The 24,130-nt window shown below is 47.2% G+C and overlaps 1 protein-coding gene across 7 annotated transcripts in view; it reads right to left on the bottom strand.

Moving 5' to 3' along the window:
• The window catches only part of slit2 (slit homolog 2 (Drosophila)), a 671,546-nt gene that overhangs the window by 59,219 nt on the left and 588,197 nt on the right, over positions 1–24,130 (bottom strand). For 4 of the 7 annotated variants that reach the window (XM_072496476.1, XM_072496471.1, XM_072496472.1 and 1 more), the window contains 3 exons: positions 22,155–22,294; positions 15,981–16,007; positions 7,004–7,097 (listed from right to left, as the gene is read on the bottom strand). In XM_072496476.1, the coding sequence (XP_072352577.1) occupies positions 7,004–7,097; positions 15,981–16,007; positions 22,155–22,294 (261 nt within the window). The remainder of the gene's footprint in view (positions 1–7,003; positions 7,098–15,980; positions 16,008–22,154; positions 22,295–24,130) is intronic. The other 3 variants (XM_072496473.1, XM_072496475.1, XM_072496477.1) reach the window with 1 other exon arrangement.

Genomic DNA, 24,130 nt, shown 5'->3' with positions numbered 1-24,130 from the left:
CGCTACCGGTTCCTTCCAGGCGCCGAGCGGGGACCTAACCGGGATATCACAGGCGTCGGTCCACAGGTGCATCAGGGCCGTGACCAACGCCTTGTACGCCATCGCGATCAGGTACATTAAATTCCCCGAGGACCGAGCACAGCAGGAAGCACGGGCACGTGGATTCGCCAAGGTGGCCGGGATACCGATGGTCCAGGGTGTCATCAATGGTGTGCACGTCCCCATGCGCCCGCCTGCAGACAACAGGGAAGTGTTCATGAACAGAAAGGGCGCATACTCCATGAACATTCAGGTGGTGTGCGACCCCCACATGAAGATCATGCACGTGTGTGCAAAGTACCCCGGCAGTGTGCATGACGCCTACATTCTGGCACAGTCATTCATCCCCGCAATGTTCGATGGATGCCCCCATCGGCTGAGGGGCTGGTTGCTGGGTGACAGGGGTTATCCGTTGAGGTCATGGCTGATGACGCCAATACGGAGGCCTCAGACCAACGTGGAGAGCCTATACAACGAGGCCCATGCAGCAACCAGGGGTGTGGTGGAGCGGTGCTTCGGCCTACTGAAGATGAGATTCAGATGCCTGGACCGCTCCGGAGGGGCCCTGCAGTACCATCCCGACAGGGTCGGTTGCATACTTGTGGTCTGCTGTGCGCTGCACAACATAGCCATGCAGAGGGTAGATGCACTGGTGGAGGAGTCGGAGGGAGGACCCGACGGCACCGGAGCCAACACAAACGAAGGGGAGGAGGAGGAGGAGGATGCGGAGGATGAGGATGATGGCGTGCATCAGGGTGGGGGGAGGGGCGCAGGCGCAGACACTACCCGGCTGCTGGTTGTGTCCAGGAGGCTGCACGACGGCACCGCCGCGGGCACGCGACGCGTTGGTGGCCGCACGGTTCACGCACCGTGAGGGAGGGATTAGCTGAACACTGCCACTTGCACCGCCAGTCCTGCACATGGGCACCACACAGCACCCCCCCCCCCCTCCCCCCCCGCGCACCGCATTCACGTCACCAATTCCATATCACCTTACCACTGCGGCACTACGGGATTGCACAACAGTGATGATTGGGTAAGCGGTTGTGATCAGTGCCATGTTGAATGATGACAGCCCGCTCTGCGATGAGCTGTGTGCTCAGATTCGCCAGCCGCGGTCTGACTCATGGCTATAGCTGAACCATGCACTCCGATGGTCAGAGCCTTTGTAACGGGCATTTCATCACGTGCCTGTGTGGGGTAGCTGGCGTCGGAGTGCCGAGGACTACGGTTTCCGATTTTGGGAGGCAGGGGGGAAAGGGTCAGCACATCCGGCACCGACGGTGAACCGCTCATTAACCACAGCGCCACTCGGTCACCCTCACGAGCCCCCTGGCACCGGACATAGCACAGAGTCTTACAAGTTAAGTGCAACAGTGAGTTTATTTGTGACATTCACATACAGATGCCCTACCCCCTACAACTAAACTGTGCCCTGCACCCGTGCCAAATTATTATGTGCCTAACTTCTTTGCCCTACGGGCCCTACCACTACGTCTAGGTGTCTCCCCAGATGGTACAGCAGGAGTGGAGGCAGACTGCTGAGAATCACGCCCTTCGACATGGCTCCCTGTCGGCACGCGTTTCCTGTGGCGGCCCGGCTTCGTTGGGCCAAGCTGCTCGGCGGGCGTGCTGGATGGCGTGATGCCACCCTGACCTGCCCGCTGCCCACCAGATGCGCCAGGGATGGAACGGGGGGAGGCCGAGTGTCCCGGGACGTCCTTTGCTGGAGGTACCGTGACGGGCCCCAGAACCTCCTCCTCCCTCAGGGAGCCGGGTGTTCCCCGGGGCTCACTGTGGGACGGAGGTGCGATCGGAGACATGCCCCGTCGCACCACCAACACCTGGCGCTGCCAGTCCTGGAGGCCTGCAGCGGTATCGATCACGGTCTGAATGCTCGCAGAGACGGAGCCCAGGGAGTGCGACATTCCTGCCATGGACTGTGCGATCTCAACCTGTGAGTGCGCCACGCCATCCATCACGTGCGGCAGGCGGTCTATGCTCTCCGCGACTGACTGCTGGGACTGTGCCATCGCCTGCTGGGACCGGGCCATGGCATGGTGAGACTCAGCCAGGGCCCGGAGAGCGGCGGCAATGTCGTGTTGGCTCTGGCGCATGGCTACCTGTGAGAGGGCAGCCCTCTCCTGGGCCATGGATGACGCATGCACGTGAAGCCCAATGCCTTGCAGAACCTGACCAATGGCCGAAAACCTTTCACCCATTGCCTCCACCGCGGATGCCACCCGTGCGGTGTCAGCCTGGGTGGTTGCGATGAGCGGCACCACTCCCTGCTCCTGGACGCGAATGGACTCCTCCAACTGCGTGTGCAGGTCCTGGAAGATGGCCCTCATCTCGTTATTCAGTCCCTCGGTGTCCACATGCATCGGTTGTCCGGGTGGGTCAAGTACATCCAGGAACCCGGGTACCGTCTGGGCGGCAGCTGTTTGCTGGGCCTGGGCTGCCCTCCGACCGTCCAGCCCCTTGGCTGCTCCAAACTCCACCTGCTGTACCGGCTCGGCTGTGGGGTGCGCACCAGACAGTGACCCGGGAGCCTCATCACTTATATGCCCAACCGAGGTGAGTGTCTCTGCGATGGTGGATGGTGTGGGAGACAGCAGTGCCGCTAGCTCGAGGTCATCGTCCGTTAGGAAGTCTGGTGTGTACTGGTCCCCCTCATGGCCCGGCGCAAAGTGCATGCGGCCCATGTCATGTTGCCCTCTTGGTGAATCCGTGGACTGTGTGGCCGTTCTCTGTACGTCATCTTCACGGTCCATCCTGTGCCCCTCAGTATTGTCTCTGTCCGTCGTATGTGCGTCCCCGTCCAGCGTCCCAAACTGAGAGGATGGCCCTCCTGCCTGACCGGCTGCCACTCTCTGGCGTGCGTCCCTGGGTGCGCTTGAGGTTGGAGATGGTCGGCTTTGTCTTGGCCGAGACAACCCTGGACGTTCAGCGGCTGGCCCTGGGGAACACACCGATACGGGGTTCGTTAGACACGCTGGGCCGGGTGTATGGTGGTGGTGGGGGCAGTGTGTGAGGGGGGGAGGGGATCGGGGGTGCAGTGGCATGAGTGTGAGGGGGGAGGGGATCGAGAGTGCAGTGGCCAGTGTGAGGGGGGAGGGAATTGAGGGTGCAGTGGCCAGTGTGAGGGGGGCGATGATGGGTTGGAGGGGTGGGGGGTTGAGGACATGCAGGGTTGTCTCACTTGCTTCTGCGCCTCCGACCTGGCATGTCGCGACCTCCCGGGTAGCGGATCCCCCAGCGAAGTCGAGGGCCCTCTGCTGGTGAACATTTAGGGGGTGCAGCACAGGAGAACCCCCTCTGCTTCTCATACGCTCATGTTGGTTGTGAGCTGTCTTGTCCTGCGGGGGGGGGGGGTTGGATAAAGCATCACAATTAGGCGGGTATCATCAGGGCGTGCAGATATTCATGCTGGGTGAGGAGACAGTTGGAGCCACGCCATGGCATCTAACCAGGGGGGGTCCCAGTACTCATGTGGGTCGAGTACAACATTGTGCACCCTGAACCCCCCCCCCTCACCCCACTTGCCCCCCTCGTGCACGGGATGGGGGGGGTTGGTTGTGACCCGGGGGCACCCTCATGGCACTTACCCTGGCAGCCTGAGTGAGGTCATGCAGCTTCTTCCGACACTGCTCCCCGGACCGGGGGGTGTGCCCCACAGCACTCACAGCGGTGCCAACTTCACGCCAACCGCGCCGCACCGTGCTGGATGGCTGGCGATGCCCACGTCTTGGGCAGAGGGAGCTCTTCGGCTTTCAACCTCATCGAGGAGGGTGTCCAGGTCCATGTCCCGGAACCTCGGTGCGGCTCGTCGGGGCTCAGCCATCTCTCCTCCTGGGTCCTTCCGTGCGCGGATCGCGCCATTTATGACGCTGCTTTCGCGCCACGCCCCCCGAGTTCCTCGCGGCCCCACTCCTAGCCCATTTTCGGGCCCTGAATCAATCGCGATCGGGGCCGTTTCGCGCCATCGTGAAACCCGACGGCGTTCACGACGGCGTGGGCACTTAGTCGCGGGAGCGGAGAATCGCGCCCATGGGCTTTGCACACTGATTTGCAATAGCACAATTAACAAAGTCATAATTCAAGAAATCATCTTTATCCTGATCTGATCCCGATTTCAGTTTCTTCTTCGTAGGTTGTTCACCAGAGACCCTGTAGCTCTGAATACAGCTCACAACCAGCACTGCTTTGTCTTGACGTAGACTCTCCTGGCAGCTCTCTCCAGCAGATTCAGTTGCAATCCTGGCCTGCTTGTGGTTCTGGCCCTCTCTTCCTTATAACAAAACTATCATCTTCAGTTCTTCACAGTCCTGTAGCCTTGCTTGCTCACAGCTACAAAGTGGAGGAATCTCTCCTCCATGATTTTGTGCCCAAAACTCGGATGTACAGGAGGCGTGACTTCAGTGTACGTCCTGGGTGGGTACCCTGTTCTCTCCCGCCGCTTCTGGCAGGAAGGTTGCATCTTTCTATTTAAAAGCTGATGGTTGTGCGACCCTCCCAACACCCGCCCGTGATCCACCCTATGGTTTGACCCACAATGTGAAAAACCCTGGGTTAGCCATACGTAGAGAATAGTGCAGCTTTCTAGATCATATTACAAAAAGGACATGGAAGCAACGGGGAGGGTATCCAAACATTTATAAAGATAAAACCAGATCAAAGAGGGCTCTCTAGAAAAGAAAACACAGAGAGAGGTGACCTACCACGCGTCTTTAAATTGATGATGGGTTTCAATAGGGTGGCCACAGAGCTGATGGCTGGGATTTTATCAAGCCAAGGAATGTTTTGCCCACCGGACAGAGAATTGGTGGGGACCCCACATCAGTTCCAATAGGAATGCCCGATGGAATAAACAGGGCTGCATCAGGCCTCCTCGTAATTTAGGTCCCTGGTGGCAGACATTCTCAGCCGCTGAGAGCTTCTGGCCAATCAGAGGCTGGTAGCTCCTCGTGCATCAGCGGTGGCAGCTAGCTGTGATGCTGCCACCAGAGGTTCAGGTTCGTCGTGGGATCCCAGATCAAGGTGAGTGAAGGCAGGACAGGGGTTGCGGTGTGAGGGTAAGGGTTGAGGCAGTTGAAGGCAAGCATTGGTTTTCAGCGGCCACCAATTGCCTAATGCCAGGTTGCTTGATCAGGCATGGTGTACCTGTTAGCCAAGGACATCCGGGGAGGATGCTGGCAAACCTGAAGGTGCGGGAAAGCCTTGTGACCTCCATTGAATCCACCACTAAACTGCATTTTGGTCTAGGACATGGGTGTCAGTTGTCTCATTAATAAACCCAACTTACATCCCGCCCCAAGTGACCGGGAGTGCCGTGTCAGCTCCTCTGCTATCCAACTCAATAGAGATGCTTTGTGCTGCTGGGAGATTGGCATACGGACTCTCCCACAATTAAGTGGGCCCACCATTATAGCTTTTGCTGCAGTAGGTTGAATTTAATCCAACCCAATGTTTCCATTTAGAGTCGTAGAGTCATAGATGTTTACAGCATGGAAACAGGCCCTTCGGCCCAGCTTGTCCATGCTGCCCAGTTTCTATCACTAAGCTAGTCTCACTTGCCCCCATTTGGCCCATATCCCTCTTTACCCACCCTGCCCATGTAACTGTCTAACTGTTTTTTAAAAGGTAAAATTGTACCCGCCTCTATCACTGCCTCTGGCAGCTCATTCCAGATGCTCACCACCCTCTGTGTGAAGAAATTTCCCCTCTGGTCTCTTTTGTATCTCTCCCCTCTCACCTTAAATCTGTGCCCTCTCGTTCTAGACACCTCAACTTCGGGAAAATATGTTGACTATCTACCTTATCTATCTTGATGTGCGTTAATGCCTCCAGAACCACTTCCTCAGTAATATGTACACACCTCAAGACATCACTTTTTATTTCCCCAATTCCCTAACATTCGTGCCTATCTCAACAGTAAATACTGACGAGAAATATTCATTTAGTACCTGTCGCTTCTCTTGTGGGTCTGCATATAGATGATCTTGTTTATCCATAAGAGCCCCTACCCTCTCCCTCGTCACCCTTTTACCCTTTATGTATCTGTAAAAGCTCTTTGGATTTTCCTTTGCCTTATCTGCCAAGACAATCTCATGTCCCCTTTTTGCCCTCCTGATTTCTCTCTTAACTTTACTCCGACAAGCCCTCTACTCTTCAAGGGAATTCAAGAATCAGGGCCATAAACACAAGATAGTCACTAATAAATCCAACCAGGAATTCAATTGAAACCTCTTCATTCAGAGAGTGGTGAGAATGTGGAACTCACTACCATATATGCAGTGTGAACAATAGCATAGATACATTTAATGAGATGTCACATAAGTAAATGAGGCAGAAAGAAAGAGGATAATATGTTGATAGGGTGAGACGATGCAATGTAGGAAGAGACTCATCGAGTTTGCCTGATCTTTAAAATTATATGCAACATATAAAAGGCAACAAAATAGAGTAAGGCTCCATGAATTGGTTATAAATATTTGAAAGAATCAGAAACCCTTGGGGGTAGAAATTATTAAGCATTTTGCCCATTTTCTGGGCTTAAAACATAGTGTAACAATTAAAAAATTTAGCATGGGACAATTTGAGTCGCTGCTAAATTGGGCAAGGAACCCCCAAACGCCTCATTAACAGATAAGATAGTCTGTCTGTGAGTAAAAAAGAATCTGATGCCGACCTTAGAGTCCCTTCCCAAAATTGGTTGGGATGAACAAAACTGGAGCAACTAATCGCCTCCACTCAGGGTTACACAGCGACCTCAGTAGTTGTCAATGAAACTAAGTCTGGCCAAATTCCACCCCAAGGTATCTCAATCTCTCTCTCTTTCTCAGAATCAAGTATGTGAATGTACAATTTCTAAATTATTCATTTATGCTCGCGTTAACAGAAGAATTACATGGTGATCAAAAAATGACAGATTAATCATCCAGCAAATGATCATTCCACATACTTGAATCCCTTGACAGTCATGATACATTTGGAGTCATGTTGACAGGCGTTCAGCTCCGGGGCACAGAAGTCCAGTTTCTCTTCGCATAGTTCACCTATGACAGAATAAGAAAAGGTGACATTTATCCCCTGTTGCAGCAATGAGACTTGACCTGAACGGCAAAATAATGGAAGAGGGGCCTGAATTATTGCTTGGAAACTCTGAGGTCTAAATCTTAAGAGAAAAATTGCTGAGACATTCTCCATCACCCTTAAAAGCTGCTGATGGAGTTAATGTGATGAATGATTTCATTACACAGAGCTAAATAGTGAATGTTTTTCTTTGTCGATCTTCCCTAGGTGCTTCCTGAAAGTACTGTGTTATTCAATCCTGTGGAAAGGATGCATTGCACCAAAACCAGAAAATATCTGTAACTCCTGATCGATGGGATTGAGACACAAAACACATTTGAGTTACGAAGTATGTTTATCTACTAGTACAGGCCTATTTCTTTGGACCTTTAAATCTGAATGGTTGATAAATACAACATTTGACAATATAAGTTTCTGTTTCTTTTAGTGTTATCACCATATTGCTGATTTTCATTGTCGATACATAAATTTACCACAAAGCTACTGTTGGGTTCTTACGATAAGGAAAGCAGCCACCACTATATTTTTAAAAATGTTATCCTTATTGCTATTTATTTTTTAAATTGGTAATTTTCTGATGAACAAAGAAAATTAAGATGGCTGCTACAAGTCACCTGATCACGGGGTTAACCCTCTGTCTGAGCGCTGTCCCCAGGAGTTTCAAGGACAAAAAATATTTTTCAGTTTCTGGAATGTCACACATTGTTATGCCAAGAGAGATACGAAAAGACTCACATCAGAACTGGTACTGTTCAGATCAATTTGAAAGGGAGGTACAGGGATGTCGTTTATATTTGATAATCAACCTTGTTAGTGGGGTCAGTGAGTCTGCTGGGACAATGGCTTCCCAAATGTCAGACTCGCAACATAGATTGTGCCCCTTTCAACAACTAATAATTGAAATATAATCAGTCCAGAAACCAAAGCCATATACAGATGTTGGAAAAACATCCCGTTTGAAGTCATTGTGAGGAAGAAAAGTCACATGACTCAGGCCTTTGGATAGTTTAATATCATGGAGTGGATTCTCTGATCCCCGACGCCGAAATCGCGTTCGGCGACGGGGCGAAGAATTCCCAATGATGTTAGAATCGGGGGCGGCACCACCTCCGCGATGCCCCACCCCCTGAAAAGCGGCGTACTCTAGGGGTACGCTGCATGCTGTATCAACGGCCTTAGGCTATTGCCTGTGACCCGCCCTGCAATGCTCCATCCTCAACTGGCCGAGTTCCCGACGGCGTGGGACACTTGTGGTCTCATCCGTCGGGAAATCAGCATGGCGGCTCCGGACTCAGTCCAGCGCCGCCACAGTCAGGGGAGGGCTGATCCGCGAGCGGCAGGGGGCATTATTTGGGGCTGGGGGCACTGTGGGGACGCGGTCCGAGGCACGTGAGTCGGCCGAAGGGGGGTCTATTTTTGTGGGCTGCGTCCGCCACAAAGCATGGCGCGGCCACTGCAGGCCGCCACCGTGCGCGTGCACAGCCATGGACCCGGCAATGCTCTGGGCCGTATCGGCATCTAGAGCTGGAATCTCTACGCTGCCTGGCTGCTAGCTCCCCCCCACCCCAACAACCACCCACGAGCAGGGAACTGGTGGTCTGTTTGTGCCAGTTTTCCTTGCTTAAAACGCCACTGTTTTCACGCAGGCGTGGGGACTTAGTCTCCCAAACGGAGAATCCAGCCCCACATCGTTGGCCTTCTCAGTGAAACTGCTGTTTTAACATCAAATGGACATAACTCCAGCAGCCAGACTGGGTAAACAGTCTCAACACCTTCTTGATTTTTAAAAAGTCTCTGATCAACGCCTGCCAAATTGTCCAAACATACAAAAGTCCATCGTGCAGCAGCATAATTTGTTTCAAGGATTTTCATATTGTTTAGACAACCAAAAACTCATTTGAATGGAACTCTAGCATGAAAGAAACACCCTCATGTCTCTAACTGGATTCTGGAACTCACATAAACTAATATTCATTTTTCTGCGGTCTTTATCATGTAAAAATCCTTTTCTCAACGCTCCCTTTTACTGTGTGAATGTACAGTTTGGAAGTGGCAAACCTCCCTTTTTTCCTTCAAGTTTTGAATGTGTAAAATACATTGAGCGGCACTGTAGCACAGTGGTTAGCACTGTTGCTTCACAATGCCAAGTTTGATTCCCAGCTTGGGTCACTGTCTGTGTGGAGTCTGCACTTTTTCCCTGTGGCTGCATGGGTTTCCTCGGGGAGTTCCGATTCCCTCCCACAAGTACCGAAAGACGTGTTTCTTAGGTGAATTGGCCATTCTGTATTCTCCCTCCGTGTACCCGAACAGGCGCTGGAGTGTGGCGACTAGGGGACTTTCACAGTCACTTCATTGCTAATGTATTGTGACAATAATAAAGTTTATTATTATTAACCTTTGGAGTTAATCCTAACTCGGGTTTGCTGTGGATTATTAGTACAATTGGATCCCAAAAGTACAAGGAATTGAGAACACATGTAACCACTTATTACTTTTAAAATATTAATTCAAAACACTTTATGCTTATGGAAAGATGGGAAGAGGAAATCAGTGCAGTTTGAACTGTTGCTCCGCTGACCGGAACACTTTCTACTCAGTTTGATCAACAAACTCACACGTACACACACATGGCATTTTGCCATTCTCTTGACACAATCTATGTACTGGTGCTACTGAATTGACTTTCTAGAGAAAGCCTGCTAAACTCCTCCAAATTTATCCAACAGCCCTTATTCAATGTTGCATGTTATATCCATATTCTGTTTACCCAAGTCATGTTTAGATGATCTATGATAGTCACAGTTAAAGGAATGTTAAGAATGATTATTCTATTTATGCCTTATAAGCATTTCTCTTCACTAGTGACTGTGAACTAAAAACTTTCTGAGACAAGACAACAGACTGAGAAGGCCCCAATCACTCCCTCACATATGCACAGTCTTATATTTAGGGAAAAACTTCAAGCACATGTTATGGGCAGAATTCTCCATTTTTGAGACTAAGAGCAATTACAGATAGATCCAGAGGCACCTTTCCCACTGGCTGGAATGGTGGTATCCCACGCCAGATTCTGCGCTTGGAATCTCAATAATTACGCACAGGAAAGTTCCCCTCCAAATCTCATGGTGTTCCAGCAGCTGCCGTGTGCAAAGCTCCAGGTGCCATATTTAAACACCAGTCCAGAACATGCATATCACTCTCTCCAGCCCACTGATCTTCAACAGACTGTGAAGGACCTCAGCAACCCAGAAGGAAAAGGATAGCAGCCTCAAGAAGAAGTCTGTTCCTCGATTCAGCCACCCTCTCCCCGAACCCATTACCTGTGGGGCGCCATGCCCCCTTGGACCTCTACCCACCACATCTGGAATTTTCAAGCATCTTCCAGTAAACTATGTGATATCCCTTTGAGCCCTATGTTTGTGAACTTTTCATGCAGCTTTGTCAGGACCCAGCTTTCCTCTCCCTGGTCTTGCCTCTGCCTTCCATTGCTGTCATCTTCTTCCACCGCCTAACAATTCTATATGCCATTGTGCTCTTTTGCCATTTCATCCCTGCCCTTGCGTAGCCCTTCTTCCATATTCCCCCCCCCCCCCATGTCTTAGACAGCACCCACCCACCCACCCCTGCCCTTACCTCAGACCCCACCTCTGGTCAAAGTTCACACCGTTGGAGTGGAGGGTCCAAGAGTCCTGCAGCACAATGCTGTCCATAAAGACCAGCTCAGCATAGAGCTGTAGGGCGCAACCCAGTCTGCCCCAGAAAAGTGGCGTTCAGTCAAGGTGAGTGCAGCGCTATGGCAAGTAGGCTATGCTGCACTCACCTTGAAGTCTCAAATGAACTGAGATCTGCGTTTTGCATGCCACTCTTTCAAATGGGTTAGACACCAACATGATTTCCTGCTGATTTGACACAAGATTGGAAGGCCTGACGAGATTTTGCCGATTATTTAGTTTACTGAGCAGTCGTAAGACACAAATGAATACAAATGGTGTTCATGCCACCAGCGGTCGTACAGACCCACCATTTGGAGACTTGCAAAGTGCTTTTACGCTAGTGGTTAGCGGCTTCTCGGCTCCCACTGGATTTACCATCCGTGCCCGCCACCAAACACACCATTGTCACGATGGGAGAATTCTGCCCAATGGCTAGAGCATGGTATTAAAAAAAGTAATCAATTTTGCTGGCTTGGTGACACAAAGGGCGGGAATCTCCAACCCCCCGCCGGATCGGAGAATCGCTGGGGGGCGGCGTGAAGCCCGCCCCCGCCGGCTGCCGAATTCTCCAGTGCCGGGGTATTGGCGGGGGTGGGAATCGCGCCGCGCCGGTCGGCGGCCGCTGGCAACGCCCCCCCCGGCGATTCTCCAGCCCGCGATGGGCCATGTGGCCGCCCGTTTTCGGCCAGTCCCGCCGGCGTATATTACACTAGGGGCGGGATTCTTCACGAACCAGCGGGGTGGGCAACTCCAGCGCGAAGGAGTGGCATGAACCACTCTGGCGTCGGGCCGCCACAAAGGTGTGGAATCCTCTGCATCTTCAGGGGCTAGGCCGGTGCCGGAGTGGTTTGTGCCATGCCAACCGGCGCCGAAGGGCCTCCGCCGGCCAGCGTGAGTTGGTGCATGCACGGGAGCACCAGCGTGTGCTGGCGTCATCCCAGCGCATGCTCAGGGGGGGTTCACCTCTGCGACCTTCGGGGCGGCCCGACGCCGGAGTGGTTCACGCCATTCCTTTGCACCGTTGTTGTCCGCCCCGCCGGTTCGTGGAGAATCCCGCCCAATAACTGTGAACAATGTCAATCACCTTTAATAATAGCTATTCTGCCCAAGCCAGACTGATAGAATGGTAGAATTGTAGCAAAGAGACTTGTGGTGATATGCATCACTGTAAATACACAAGGGGTTAATGTAAATACACTATGATTAAGTAAACACTAGAGGGAGCACCAGTGACGTCATGTCATGCAGATATACAGCTAATGAACACATAAAATAGGACACGACCAATGGGCAGTCAAGACACCCAGAGGTGACTCTACCACAAGGAGGCATTACACAACCCATATATAAGGACAGGGCACACATGCTCTGTCTCTTTCCACAGGCGACACTTAGAGAGTAGGACAGGGGCAGATCAGAAGCATCACACCCACCACGTGGCTTAGAGCAGACTGGTTAGTTAGACTGAGTTACTATAGCAAGATTAGCAGGAGAGTCGAACTCATAGAGAACTGTGCTAATGGTTCAATAAATCACATTGAACTTACTTCAAAGTCTGGAGTATCTTTTGGTCAAAGCTGCATCGAGTTGCAACATGTATTATCCCAGAGTACATAACACAACAAGACTCATTCTAAAATTCCAATGTGAGATGAATTTGTGTACATAACCTTAACTGGGTAATAGTTTACACTACAAAACTTGTCATAAATGAGCACTAATTGCGTGATATGTCAGTCTCACTTAGGGAAGACATGTGAATGCTTCTGTGGGATTGGAAATTATTTGTTAGTCTGGTAGGAGGTAGATTTTTGAATCTTGTGTCAAGGTATTTTGAGCTAGATTAGAGGAACCTTCACTCTGCATCCGGTAAACCTAACTGGGGCACGATTTGAAACCGATACTGGATTTAGATGATGGAGAAAAATATAGCATTCATCAGAATTGATCAGCTTCATCTTGATGAGCACAGGAATGAGCTGGAGACCAAATAACTAGAGCCGTTCCTATGCATTCTCACCATAATTACTGCAAGGATGTGTAAGAAGACATGGAAACGGCAGATCCTGGAATAAACTGGAGTTGCAATGAGCCTTGTAAAGGTGGAGCCAACACCTGCCCCTTACAAGATGAGTTGTATAAAGGGACAAAGCAAGAGGTTGCTTGCATCAGGTGTTCTCATGAACTCAACCCTAATGTAGGGTCTAATATAAGGCAAGGATGCCCATTGGACATCAGTGACCTCTATAGTGGTTCATCCGGGGGTGCAGGTCAGAATCAAACAGATGCATTTAATGATTTTTTCCAGAGCAGCTCTAAGATTGCAGCACTGCAGTAAAATCAAGACATGTTCAAGAGGAAGAAGCCTGACACCTCCATCCCTGCTAGCCAGTACCTAGATTCCAACATCACAATTTGCCATCTTTTGAACAAGACTGGAGCTTTATTCAGGCTTTTCGATGCAGGCAACTGCCAGGATATTCAAATTAGGTGACCTCCCAACATCGCATACTCCACTGGGGCATGATTCTGGTGTAAGTTTCAAGATCGCTGGTCCACAGATTGATTTGGGCCCTGATCTTTTTTCCAGATTTCAAAGGTATCTTATACCTGTGAGAGATACTAACAGGCTGCTGCTGCACATGCCAGTCACATTGTTGCAAAATCCAGAGCACTGTGCACTCTTAATCTTACCAGTGAGATGTGAAAAATAACTCGCAGCGGAAACACTGGCATATGAAGAATTTCTAATCTATACCTACCCATACCCTAAAGGTTTATGAACAACACAAAATGATGTAGTTTTCATGCAACCAGCAAGGTACATCTAGTATATCGCTGACACATAATTTAAAATCGTCATTTTTCTATGCTTGAATATGAAGAAAAAATGACCAAAAGTTAAAAACATGCTTCACTATTTTTCTGAACCCCCAATGCAGCCTTATTAAGCTCTGTAGTGTGGATATGCTTTAAAGTCGGAAGGTAAAAGAGTGACATTTCTCTTGATGCTAATTTGAGGATGGAAGTCAGCATGTGCATAAAACGGGAATTCCGTTTTGTGCACAATCTGAAGTAAAATGATCCAGAAATGTTTCCCCTGAAGCTGCTAGTCACTGTCTAATTACACTAATTTTAATGCAAATCCACTGTGGATTATTTCACCTGTTGCTGCAGGGTTTTGTGCTGGCACATTCCCCACTCCACAATCAAGGATGTAGTTCCAAACAATGACTATTGTGTCCTAACATTCTTCCGTGCAGTTTTTATTCACTGTTAAGTTGATGAAATGAGACCACCCACATCATACAAATAATCAAGTTTTGATTCAGTCACCTCTCGCTGACTTAAGACGAGAAGGATCCTAAGTGGAATGAGTTGGAGCATTCTCACCCATCTCCTAAACTGCCCACAATCCAGATGTTTCTCACTCAATAGACGATCCAGGGTGCAAAGTAGAGAAATTCACTATGGTGCAGTCGAGCAACTTCTTCTGAGATTAGAGTTAAGGCACCTTTTGCAGAAGGGTTGGGAAGCTCTAAGGCTGATTCCCGGCTCCAATTCCTAGCACTGATAACCATCATTCTCTTTTATTAGCATAAAACGATTACTCAAAAAATGATGAATTAATCAGTTAAAAGATGTTGGAGGAGATAGAGCAGTCAAGACAAAATGATGCCGGATGTTTATCTCCAGCTCAAATTTTCTGTAAGTGGGGAAATATTGTTGCATGCAACTCAGGAAAATAACAGCAAGGTTCATGCAGGTGACGACCATCCATCAGGTGCTGATTACTGTAGTGTTCAAACAGCATCATGCAATGTACAATTACAATTCATTAAATGTTGAATAGAATTGGAACCATATACTGAATTTATTTAAATGATTCCTAGGCTTGGCATATAGGGTACACCACACTGAAAATTTATCTGTATGCAGCTACTGAAAACTGTCTTTGAAACAGAATCTGACCTATGTGCATCCCAATTTAGTGCATCATATTGAAGACAGGCAATGTGCTGAACATACCGAGCACAGCTCTTACCAGAGGCATTGGGTTAACCTGCAAAGGGAACAACTGGGAAATTTTAGGGGAGGGTCAGCATGTTTTCTGCACATGTGGGCATTGATGACCCCATTCTACCTGTACGAGAGGACAGGTTTTTAAAAAAATCTGCTTGTTCTGTCTGTTGTTAGGATAAATGCAGAGGATTGAACCCAATTCTGCTCTCAACTAGATTAATGCACAGATTATGAGCTCTACAATAGCATAGTGTCACATAAACTGCAAAGATATTTATTGACGGGTTTGGATTCAGCTCTCTAATATTAGGGATATCATGCATATTGGAGCTGTTTGCCCTCGAGACACATTTTGTGCTACTTATTGCCGTTTTACTTCATTTCTACTCTGGATGCCGTAATTATGTCATATATCTTGTTTGTTCTGTTATTTTAGTCTGGACGGTTAATATGTTATACATTCTACTCTTGTCTAGTTCCTGGTGAACATCCGATAATTGCATTATTTATCTTACTTGGTTACAGTTTGTTTTGCTAGAGGTGAGGTGTAGTAATCTACATCAAACGATCAGTAAGCGACACAGGATCGAGCGCAAACAGGCTCCATTAAGCAGCATCACCCCCAATAATTATGGCATAAGGAATGAAACTGGCTATCTCAATAACAAATACCACATGTCAATGCAGCAGATATATCACAATTGAATCATATTCATCGATCCAGCTGATGCAACAGGCAGCAGATAGGAAAGATCTAGTTGAATTGGGGCCGGTGCGACTATGATAAAGCAGAATTAAGCTTCTGTGCAAAGTAGAAGGGATGCAATTTTTAAACAGCAGGTGATTTTTGGCACATCATGAGGCTGAGATCCAGTTATCTCTCAAAGCTGAAGGTTTGCTAAAGAAGAGCTGCTTGACTTGATATCCTTACCTACCTCACCATAATGATTTCAAAATAAGAGGGGGAAATGACAGTCGTGTCAGGAGGTGGGAGTGGAAATCATGCACCTCATTTCCAAGGAACAAGCAGGTGACAGGAACAAGAAAAAATGATCTGAGTCGAACAGCTTGTGGGAAAGATAAAAAGGAGAGAAACAGACTGCGACTGACCTTTTTCCACCTCATTCAGATTAGCAGCTTGCAGTGACAAGAGATAGAAGAAACAAGAGATTTTCTGAGTTTATTCTTCTGAAAGACACTGGAACAATATAATTCAGCAGAAAATAAAAGCTTAGTAACTATCTGAGGCTTTCATCATCTCTCTATATTTCTATTTTCCTATATTATTTCTCTGCCTTTTTTTATTATCTTTTTATCAGATTGCACCCTCATCAGGGTCACAGTCTCCCCTGTAGATCACAGTAGTCCAATTCTCATGAAGTAATTATCTTGGTGTAATTCATTAACTATTTTGCTTTTCTTCATTTTAAATCCATTTCTCACCCCCAATTTCCTTCCTTTTTTTCCTGATAGCACTGATTGTTGCTTGGATATGGTTCTGTAGGTCTGGTTATCCTACAGTACCCCAGGCAACTGACCTTTTCCATGAGCAATGAGTATCAGTAGGATATCCGACCGTGGAGGCCATCACATTTGAGCCTGATCCTGCTAGTCCCTTAATAATGCATGTGCTTTTCAGCAAGGTTTCTCCAGATCTAGAGCCAGGAGCTTTAGCTGATTTTTCCTCTCCCTTTTTTGTGGAACTGAGGTGAACTGCAAAAGCAAAACTGTCATTTGGTTAAATTTGGATAACTCAGCTCCGGCAAAGAATCTAAATGGAGACTTTCTTGACCTGTATTTACTCAGTAACACACTGGAATGTGCATCTTCACATTAAGCTATTGGGAAAGCCAACTTTTCTCATTCTAATGACTGGTCAATGGGACACAATATTGAAGCATCTAATCATTCTTCACTTGACAAAGCTGTAGAAATACGTTGACAAATTCTAAAATCTCACCTCTGAATAAACCTAGTCATTCAGAGCTTTTAGCAAGTGTGTTTAAATGGTGCTGGCAAATTATGGTACAAACCAGTAAACAAAATTAACTGGTTTAATTAGTGGCATACGTTGGTAATTTATTTTCTCTAGTTTCATGTGTTCACCAGATGTCAGGAAATTCCACAATTAGTTGCTATTTCTTTGTCTGTTGACAAAATCCCTAGTGTTGCAAAAATGAGTTGACAAAGTGTACAGAACAGGTTCAAGTTACTCAACATTGACTAAGGGAGCCAGTTTAGCTCAGTTGACTGGACAGCTGGTTTGTGATGTAGAGCGAGACCAACAGTATGGGTTCAATTCCTGCACTGACAGAGGCTATTCATGAAGGCCCTACCTTCTCAACCTTATCCCTCGCCTGAGGTGTGGTGATCCTCAGGTCAAATCACCACCAGTCAGCTCTCCTGGTCACAGGGGAGAGCAGCCTATGGTCACCTGGGACTATGGCGACTAATTGACAAAGTGGTAATGACACTACGTGCAATGTTCTTGGAACTAGTGTTGCCAAACAATAATTGGTAATAGTACTTTCCCCCTTTCCACAATGATGTGCAAATCTCACTACACAGCAACATTTTACTAATTGACCAACCATTAATGGTGCCACAACTCCATTGTTTTGAAGTACAAAAATGTAATTTTAAAAAATCACAAGCATTTTAACAAATTGTTACAAGCCACAGAAACATAATATAAATGGATGACCAAAATCTTGGTCAAACAGGTAGTTTTTAAACCGCAATCTACAGGAGTGGCAGGGGCAGTGATCACGAGGAAGGATACTGAGGCAGTGAAGGGCAAGGCCACAGAGGGCTTGGTACAAGAGGATAAGAATTTTTAAATGGAAGTGCTGTCAGACAGGGAACCAATGGCCAATGTAAATCAGCAAGTACAGCATGATGAGTGAACAGGACTTAGTGTGAGCTAGGATGCAAGAGCAGAATTTTGGAAGAACTCAGGTTTATAGTAGCTGAGGCGGGCAGCTATCGGTGGAAGGTCAGTTAGGAGAGCATTGAAATAGTCATGTCTGAAGGTACCAGAGGCATGGCTGAGGATGTCAGCAGCAGGCTAAGATGAGACACTGAAGAAATGGACAATATGACAGAAGTGTAAGTAGGCTGTATTGGTAAGGGACAGGACATGAGGTTGGAGGTTCAGCACAGTTAAATAAGATACTGAAGTTGCAAACAGCCCAATTCAACCTTAGGCATTTGCTGGGGAGAGGTATGGACTTGGTGGTAAGGTGACAGAGCTTGTAGCATCAGATTGGATTAGAGCATTTCATTTCAGTAAATAATAAAATCTGGCTGACAATGCAACTGAAATTTCAAATGAAAATTGGACAAGAAGTTTAAGAGTCAGCTAAACCAATATTGTCCATTTTACATTTTAAAATGAACTCCACCAACTGGAGGAACATAAATACGTAAGTAGGAGTTGAAACAGACCATTCAGCCCTTTGAGCCTGTTCGAACATTCAATAGAAAGATGGCTGATTAAACTTAACTTAACAACAAGCAACCAAGCTGTGTACATCATTTTTGTAATGTGGCCTCCTTAAAGGGGCCGGACCTTCACAAAGAGGTATTTAGCAAAAGTATTTTCCTTGATGACAGCTAGGCAATAACATAAATATTCTTACACACTTCACTGCATCAGAACCACATCATGTCTCTCTTCTCAAATGAATAAAGTTATACCGAAATGTAATCATGCACTTTTAGGTGATTATGTTTCTCAGGTGCTGTAACTGAGCTGCCATCATTGGATGGCATGAGGCCAGCTCAGCTGCCTCATTTACTGGTGTTAGGCTGCACATGATATCCTGAAAGTGCTAGAGATAGAATATCAGATGTACCAATGAACGGCTGTCAGTGTCTGATAATACAAGTTTCTGATATGGGGTGGGAGACTGTGCAAGTGGAAGATGGGATCCTGAGTAGCCCACTTTTCTTTTCTTTTATTGAAAGTGATCTTGCCTTCTATGGTGTTCCAGCCATATTATGATGTGGCAGCTAATTTATGGAATATGCCTGCCAGTGACCTTTGGCACTAACTGCTCCAAAGCGTGCAGAAGATTATCTCCTTTGCATAATCTAGGCATCAGTGACCATCCTGTGTGCGTCATATGGCGGAATGGCAGAAAACCGATGGGGTATGCCAGCTCTGTGGGTGTGTGAATCCCAGCTGCTCCTGGAAAATACTCTCAGTACCCTGTTGGCCCTTTTCATAGCGAGTCAAAAAGTAATGTTAAAAATTTCGCAATTTTTGAAGGCTCTGTTCAAGATCTTAGGAAGGCCCTTATATATTTGGCTGCAGGGTGTTATGCCACCTCTCGCTTGGCCTGCTATTGTTCAGTCAAGTCAAGGACAAAGAAAGTGTCAGCTTGGGATTTTCCTTCTTGACCATGCTCCCTCTAACTCAAGTGCTCCTCTTTGGGGCCCCAAACAAGGCTCAGCAGAAACTTGGGGGGGGGGGGGGGGGGGGGGGGGCTATAAATTTCCATCATGGTCTATTTTCTATTTTTGGTTCTTCTGGCTTTACGGCAGAAACGTTCCAAGAGGGCGTAGGGTATTTTGTCCCAGACCCTGGGGCCAGTGCATAGGATGTCATGGATAACTGCAATCTCAGGAGCATCCATTGCTGGATTTTGCCTTTTAATATAGCATTAGTATGAACATTTTGACTTTTATCATATTTGAATGTGTTTGCACCAGAGGTTTAAAATAATTGTTTGGTAGTTAAGAAATGGAATAATTGTTGAAATGAGAGCCATGTTGACGAAGGTTTCTGTCTTTCACTCATCAGGACAAAGGCAAGGATGCCAAATTTTAAACAATAACAACAATTTACACTACAGGAGAAAAGTGTGTTGATTGGGTAGCAAGTCGACTCTGATTTGCTGAGGCATCGTCATGAAGAAAGCAATGAGAATATACAGGCGCCCCAAGCTTCCGCGTAATTCAAAGGCAGCGCATGGCTTGAACATATTCTCTTTGTTTGTAGAGAACAGGTCCCTGTGGATGCATGTAAATCACTTCTATTAAATGTAAATGTGCCATGTTACGAGTTTGACTTATTATCTTAAATTGGTTGCTGCTGTGGCTGTTAGCGCACTCGGGATTATTCAGCAAATTCTGTCCAATAGCGGAATCATATCTAATAGCAGAGTTTGTTTCGGGTTTTGCAAGTGTGGGCTAGTTGAGTTACAGGCTACATACTGCCTATTATGAACAACTGAAGGAAAATCCTGATCAATTGAAGCATGTTGCTTTGGTTATTTGTAATAGGCAGAGTACAGACCATGCTCAACTACCCACGCTTGTGAAAGCCAAAAGAAAACATCAACTGTTAGATATGGTTTGGTGCTTATACAGCACTTGCTGTATGATCCTGATTGTGCTAATAATTACACAAACAACCAATTTAAGTAAGTCATTGGAGCTCATTTATGCTTACTAGTGAGACATAGTCATACACAAGGACTTTTCTCTGCAAACAAAAAGAATATGTTTAAGCTCTGAGCCTTTTTTGAATTACTCAGAAGCTTGCAGAACCTATAGCTCCCCTTTGCTTTCTTCATGGCTACACCTCGGTCAATTAGAGTCAACTTGCCAACCAATCTGCACCCTTTTCTTCTGCAGTAAAATTGTTGTGATCACTTGAGATTTGGCATTCTTGCATTTGTCCCAATGTGTGCAAGACAAAAAACCTTGGCAGTGCGACTTTCTTTTCAACAAAATATACATTAGCTGAAATAGCTACAATATCTGCATGATTTAATATTTAATATGAATCTGGAAGTAACATAACTGCTATTGTAGAAATAATTGTTTTAACAATGTATCTCCATGCCGCTCTGTTCCAATTTACTGTTATCCATGGTGCATTAGTAATAAGACAATTTTATGATTCCAATGCAGAAGTCAAAACTGAAATCCTGACTTAAAACAAATCGGTGCAAATCTGAAAATTTCCATCACGAAGCACACCTTTGGGAATGCCATACTGTGAAATACAGCAGGCAGCATCCACATCATGCTTGCCTTCAGCTCTATTCCCCCTCAATCCACCAGCAAGCTGTGGTATGTTTCTTGTGCTTATAGGAAACTGGATCACAGCATTCCAAAGAAAATACACAACGGAACAAAGCAGTGCAGAGCTTTGACGTTATAAAGTCTTTGTTCCTCTGTTTTTGTTTGCGGTTAATGCATGTGGCACAATTACCTCAAAATAGCGCGTTGGCGTCATCCTTTACTTTACTAAATTATTTCATACTGTGCATCTTCAGTGGTAGAAGCCACCCAGACATCTGCCTCTCAACTCTCCAGATGGCTCTAACTCCATAAAGTTGTGTATTTTTAAAGAAAACTTACATTGCAGTGGGAAACCAAATTACTAAATTACAACATTTCTTTCAGAAACTACCATTTGTTAGACTGAGGCCAGTTTTAATAGGTTCCTATTCAAACAACAAAGCAGACAGAATACAAATGGAACAACTAGAACACAGCTTTCAATAGGTTTTAAAGTATATTCAAAAGAAATTACCAGACAATGTGAAATTACTACCTTCAGGTTTAATCATCTGTCAAATACCTCAAACAGTTAGGAATTTAAAATCTAGAAATTATCGTTTGCAATATCAGTGTCTGAACACTTCACCTAGTATCCTAAAAGGAATGCATTACATTCACATGTTTGCATTGCAAATAATAATTTTAGATGCAAGTTTTACTGCATTCATTTTAGTTTAGAAATGAATGCATGATTTTCTGACATGCACACATGTTCCATTCTGTGTTTTAAGTGTGGTATACAGTCTTGGAATGTTCTGGGTCAAATCTCTGGTCTAGGTTAAATTAGCTGATGTCAGCTGGGGTGGTGATAGACAAAACTGCTACAACTGGCCTCACATGAAGAATATCCAAGGGTTGAATTACTGGAGGATTGCCACAGTTTGTGGAACCATATCCCCGCAGTGCCTTCAGGAAAAAATAGGTAAGGGGAGAAAATCAAGAGTGCAAAAATGTGAGGGAAAAATATGGAAAAAGTATTCATTTAACAAATTATTGCACAAGCAGTCCAATTTAAAGATGGAAAATGCTGGTTTATTTTAATATAACATGTTTTTGAACAGAAAAAGAAACTCTGCAACCGTTGGCAAGTTTCTCATTACGCTTTTCTCACTGAAAGAAACAGATAATCTTACCCTCATCTCTTTAATATGCATCTATTGTTGGTTTTGGACTAATCAGATTGCCACCACCTCCTATTTCGCTTACCTGTAAATTCAGGCGGACAGAGGCAAGTGTAGTTATTGATCCCATCAATGCAGGTGGAATTATTCTCACAATCGTTGTCCTCGCAGTCATCAATATTTATTGCGCAGACCTCACCTTCAAAGCCATCAGCGCATGAGCACCTGAGAGAACAGGACAACTGACATTCAAACACGAGTAAGTTCTAAATGTAAAGTACAAAACACTTCAAAATTGTTTTGATTAAACAGAATGGCTTGTGCATATTAATGTTTCCTGCACATTCACTGAACTGCAAGACTTAAATCTTCAGGATTAATGGTCATCCAGTTAATGCAGACACAGGTAAGTGACTTCACTGCAAGTCTGTGTCAATCCTTGGCCTAACCTTTAAAAGGGGTGACTAACCATCAGTCAACCAGTCTGCCACTAGGCTGGCTACAGAGATCATGAGCTATCACCATTTCACATTTCGCTCTCCCTTCCATCCTCAGTCACATTTTGTTTCAGGTTTTCCTGTGCCCAGACCCATCACTTAATCCTTGGCACTCGTTGTGATTTTCCTATCAGGGACCCATTTAATGAACTTCTGAGCTTCTATTTGATGTGAGTGCATTGACAATAATTTGTAATTGTTAGATGACCGTTTTTATCTTCCTGCTGATATTTTGGCCTTCAGAAACCGAAAGGGGTACCACTCCATGACTGTGCAGCTGGTGTGTGACCACGTGATGCACATCATATACATCTGTGGCCGATACCCAGGCAGCATGCATAATGCCTTCATCCTGGCACACTTGATGGTTCAGACACCTTAAAGGTACACCCCGGGTGAGGGGTTGGCTCTTGGGCGACAGGAGTTATCCGGCTATGCCTATCCGGAGGCCACAGACCGATGCGGAGACTCACTACAATGACGTTCATGCCGTGACCCAGGGGCATGATGAAGCGGTGCATCGGCGTACTAAAGATGCGGTTCAGATGCCTGGACCTCTCTGGAGATGCACTAGGAGGGCCAGGATGGGTAGAAGATGCAGCCTGGGCAACCACAGGAGGTTGCTCAATTTGTGCGCCAGAGTCGCCGCGCATGGGACGCTCTAATTGCCTCCAGGTTCATCGACGAGGGGGTCTGCCCGGTGGGTCAGCACGAACATCCTGTCCCATGCCCATACTCCTTCCCCCCGACCAACCACCCCACATATGTCCACCCTCCCTGCAACACGGTACCATGATTTCTACCTGCCTAACTATGGGGTGCAGGTCGTAGGTTGGCGGTATGAGTGGGTCTGGTCGCTGGGATGGTAGGTGATGATCACCCGATCTGTGATGAGCTCTGTTGCTCCGCATTGTTTGACAATGTTGTACTCCTGCCCAAACAACAATTTCCACCGTCCGGATGGGTGATTCCTGCATACGAGCTGGCCATTCCATCACACCGTTCCATCAAACCCATGGAATGGAGGAGGAGGTAGGGCGGGGTGTGGGGGCGAGGGAAGGGGCGGGGCAGGAGCGATATGCGGTGGCTGACCTGGGGGCCCTGGCCTGTGCCCAACTCCCACGTCTCCGCCCAACACTCCCTCTGCATCTGGCCCAGTCCAGCCCATCCCTCATACCCTTCTGGCAGAGCATTGAGGCAGGTTGGAAGGTTTGTGAGCAGATGTTTATTGTGAACAGAAGAACATGGCCGGGATACTTATAAACGGCGGCTAAGTGTTGACACCGGCGTAAACACCGGAGTGTTTCACACCAGCGTCAATGGACCTCTTGGCCCAGCGATTCCATGGCCCACAGGGGGCCAGCACGGCGCCGGAGTGCTCCATGCACCTCCTGCTGCCGATACGCGGCCCTGCACTTTCAGCCACGGATCTGCGCATGAGCGTGGTGGCTGCTTCCGCGCCGGCCCCGCGCGACATGGTGGCCACACACAACGGGCCGGCGCTGAGGAAGGTAGGCCCCCCCCAGATCGCGTGCGCCCGCCGATCGGTGGCCCCCGATCGTGG

The sequence above is a fragment of the Scyliorhinus torazame genome, chromosome 3, assembly GCF_047496885.1.
Source record: "Scyliorhinus torazame isolate Kashiwa2021f chromosome 3, sScyTor2.1, whole genome shotgun sequence".
Taxonomy (NCBI): domain Eukaryota; kingdom Metazoa; phylum Chordata; class Chondrichthyes; order Carcharhiniformes; family Scyliorhinidae; genus Scyliorhinus; species Scyliorhinus torazame.
This window is presented reverse-complemented; position numbering and strand designations above follow the sequence as displayed.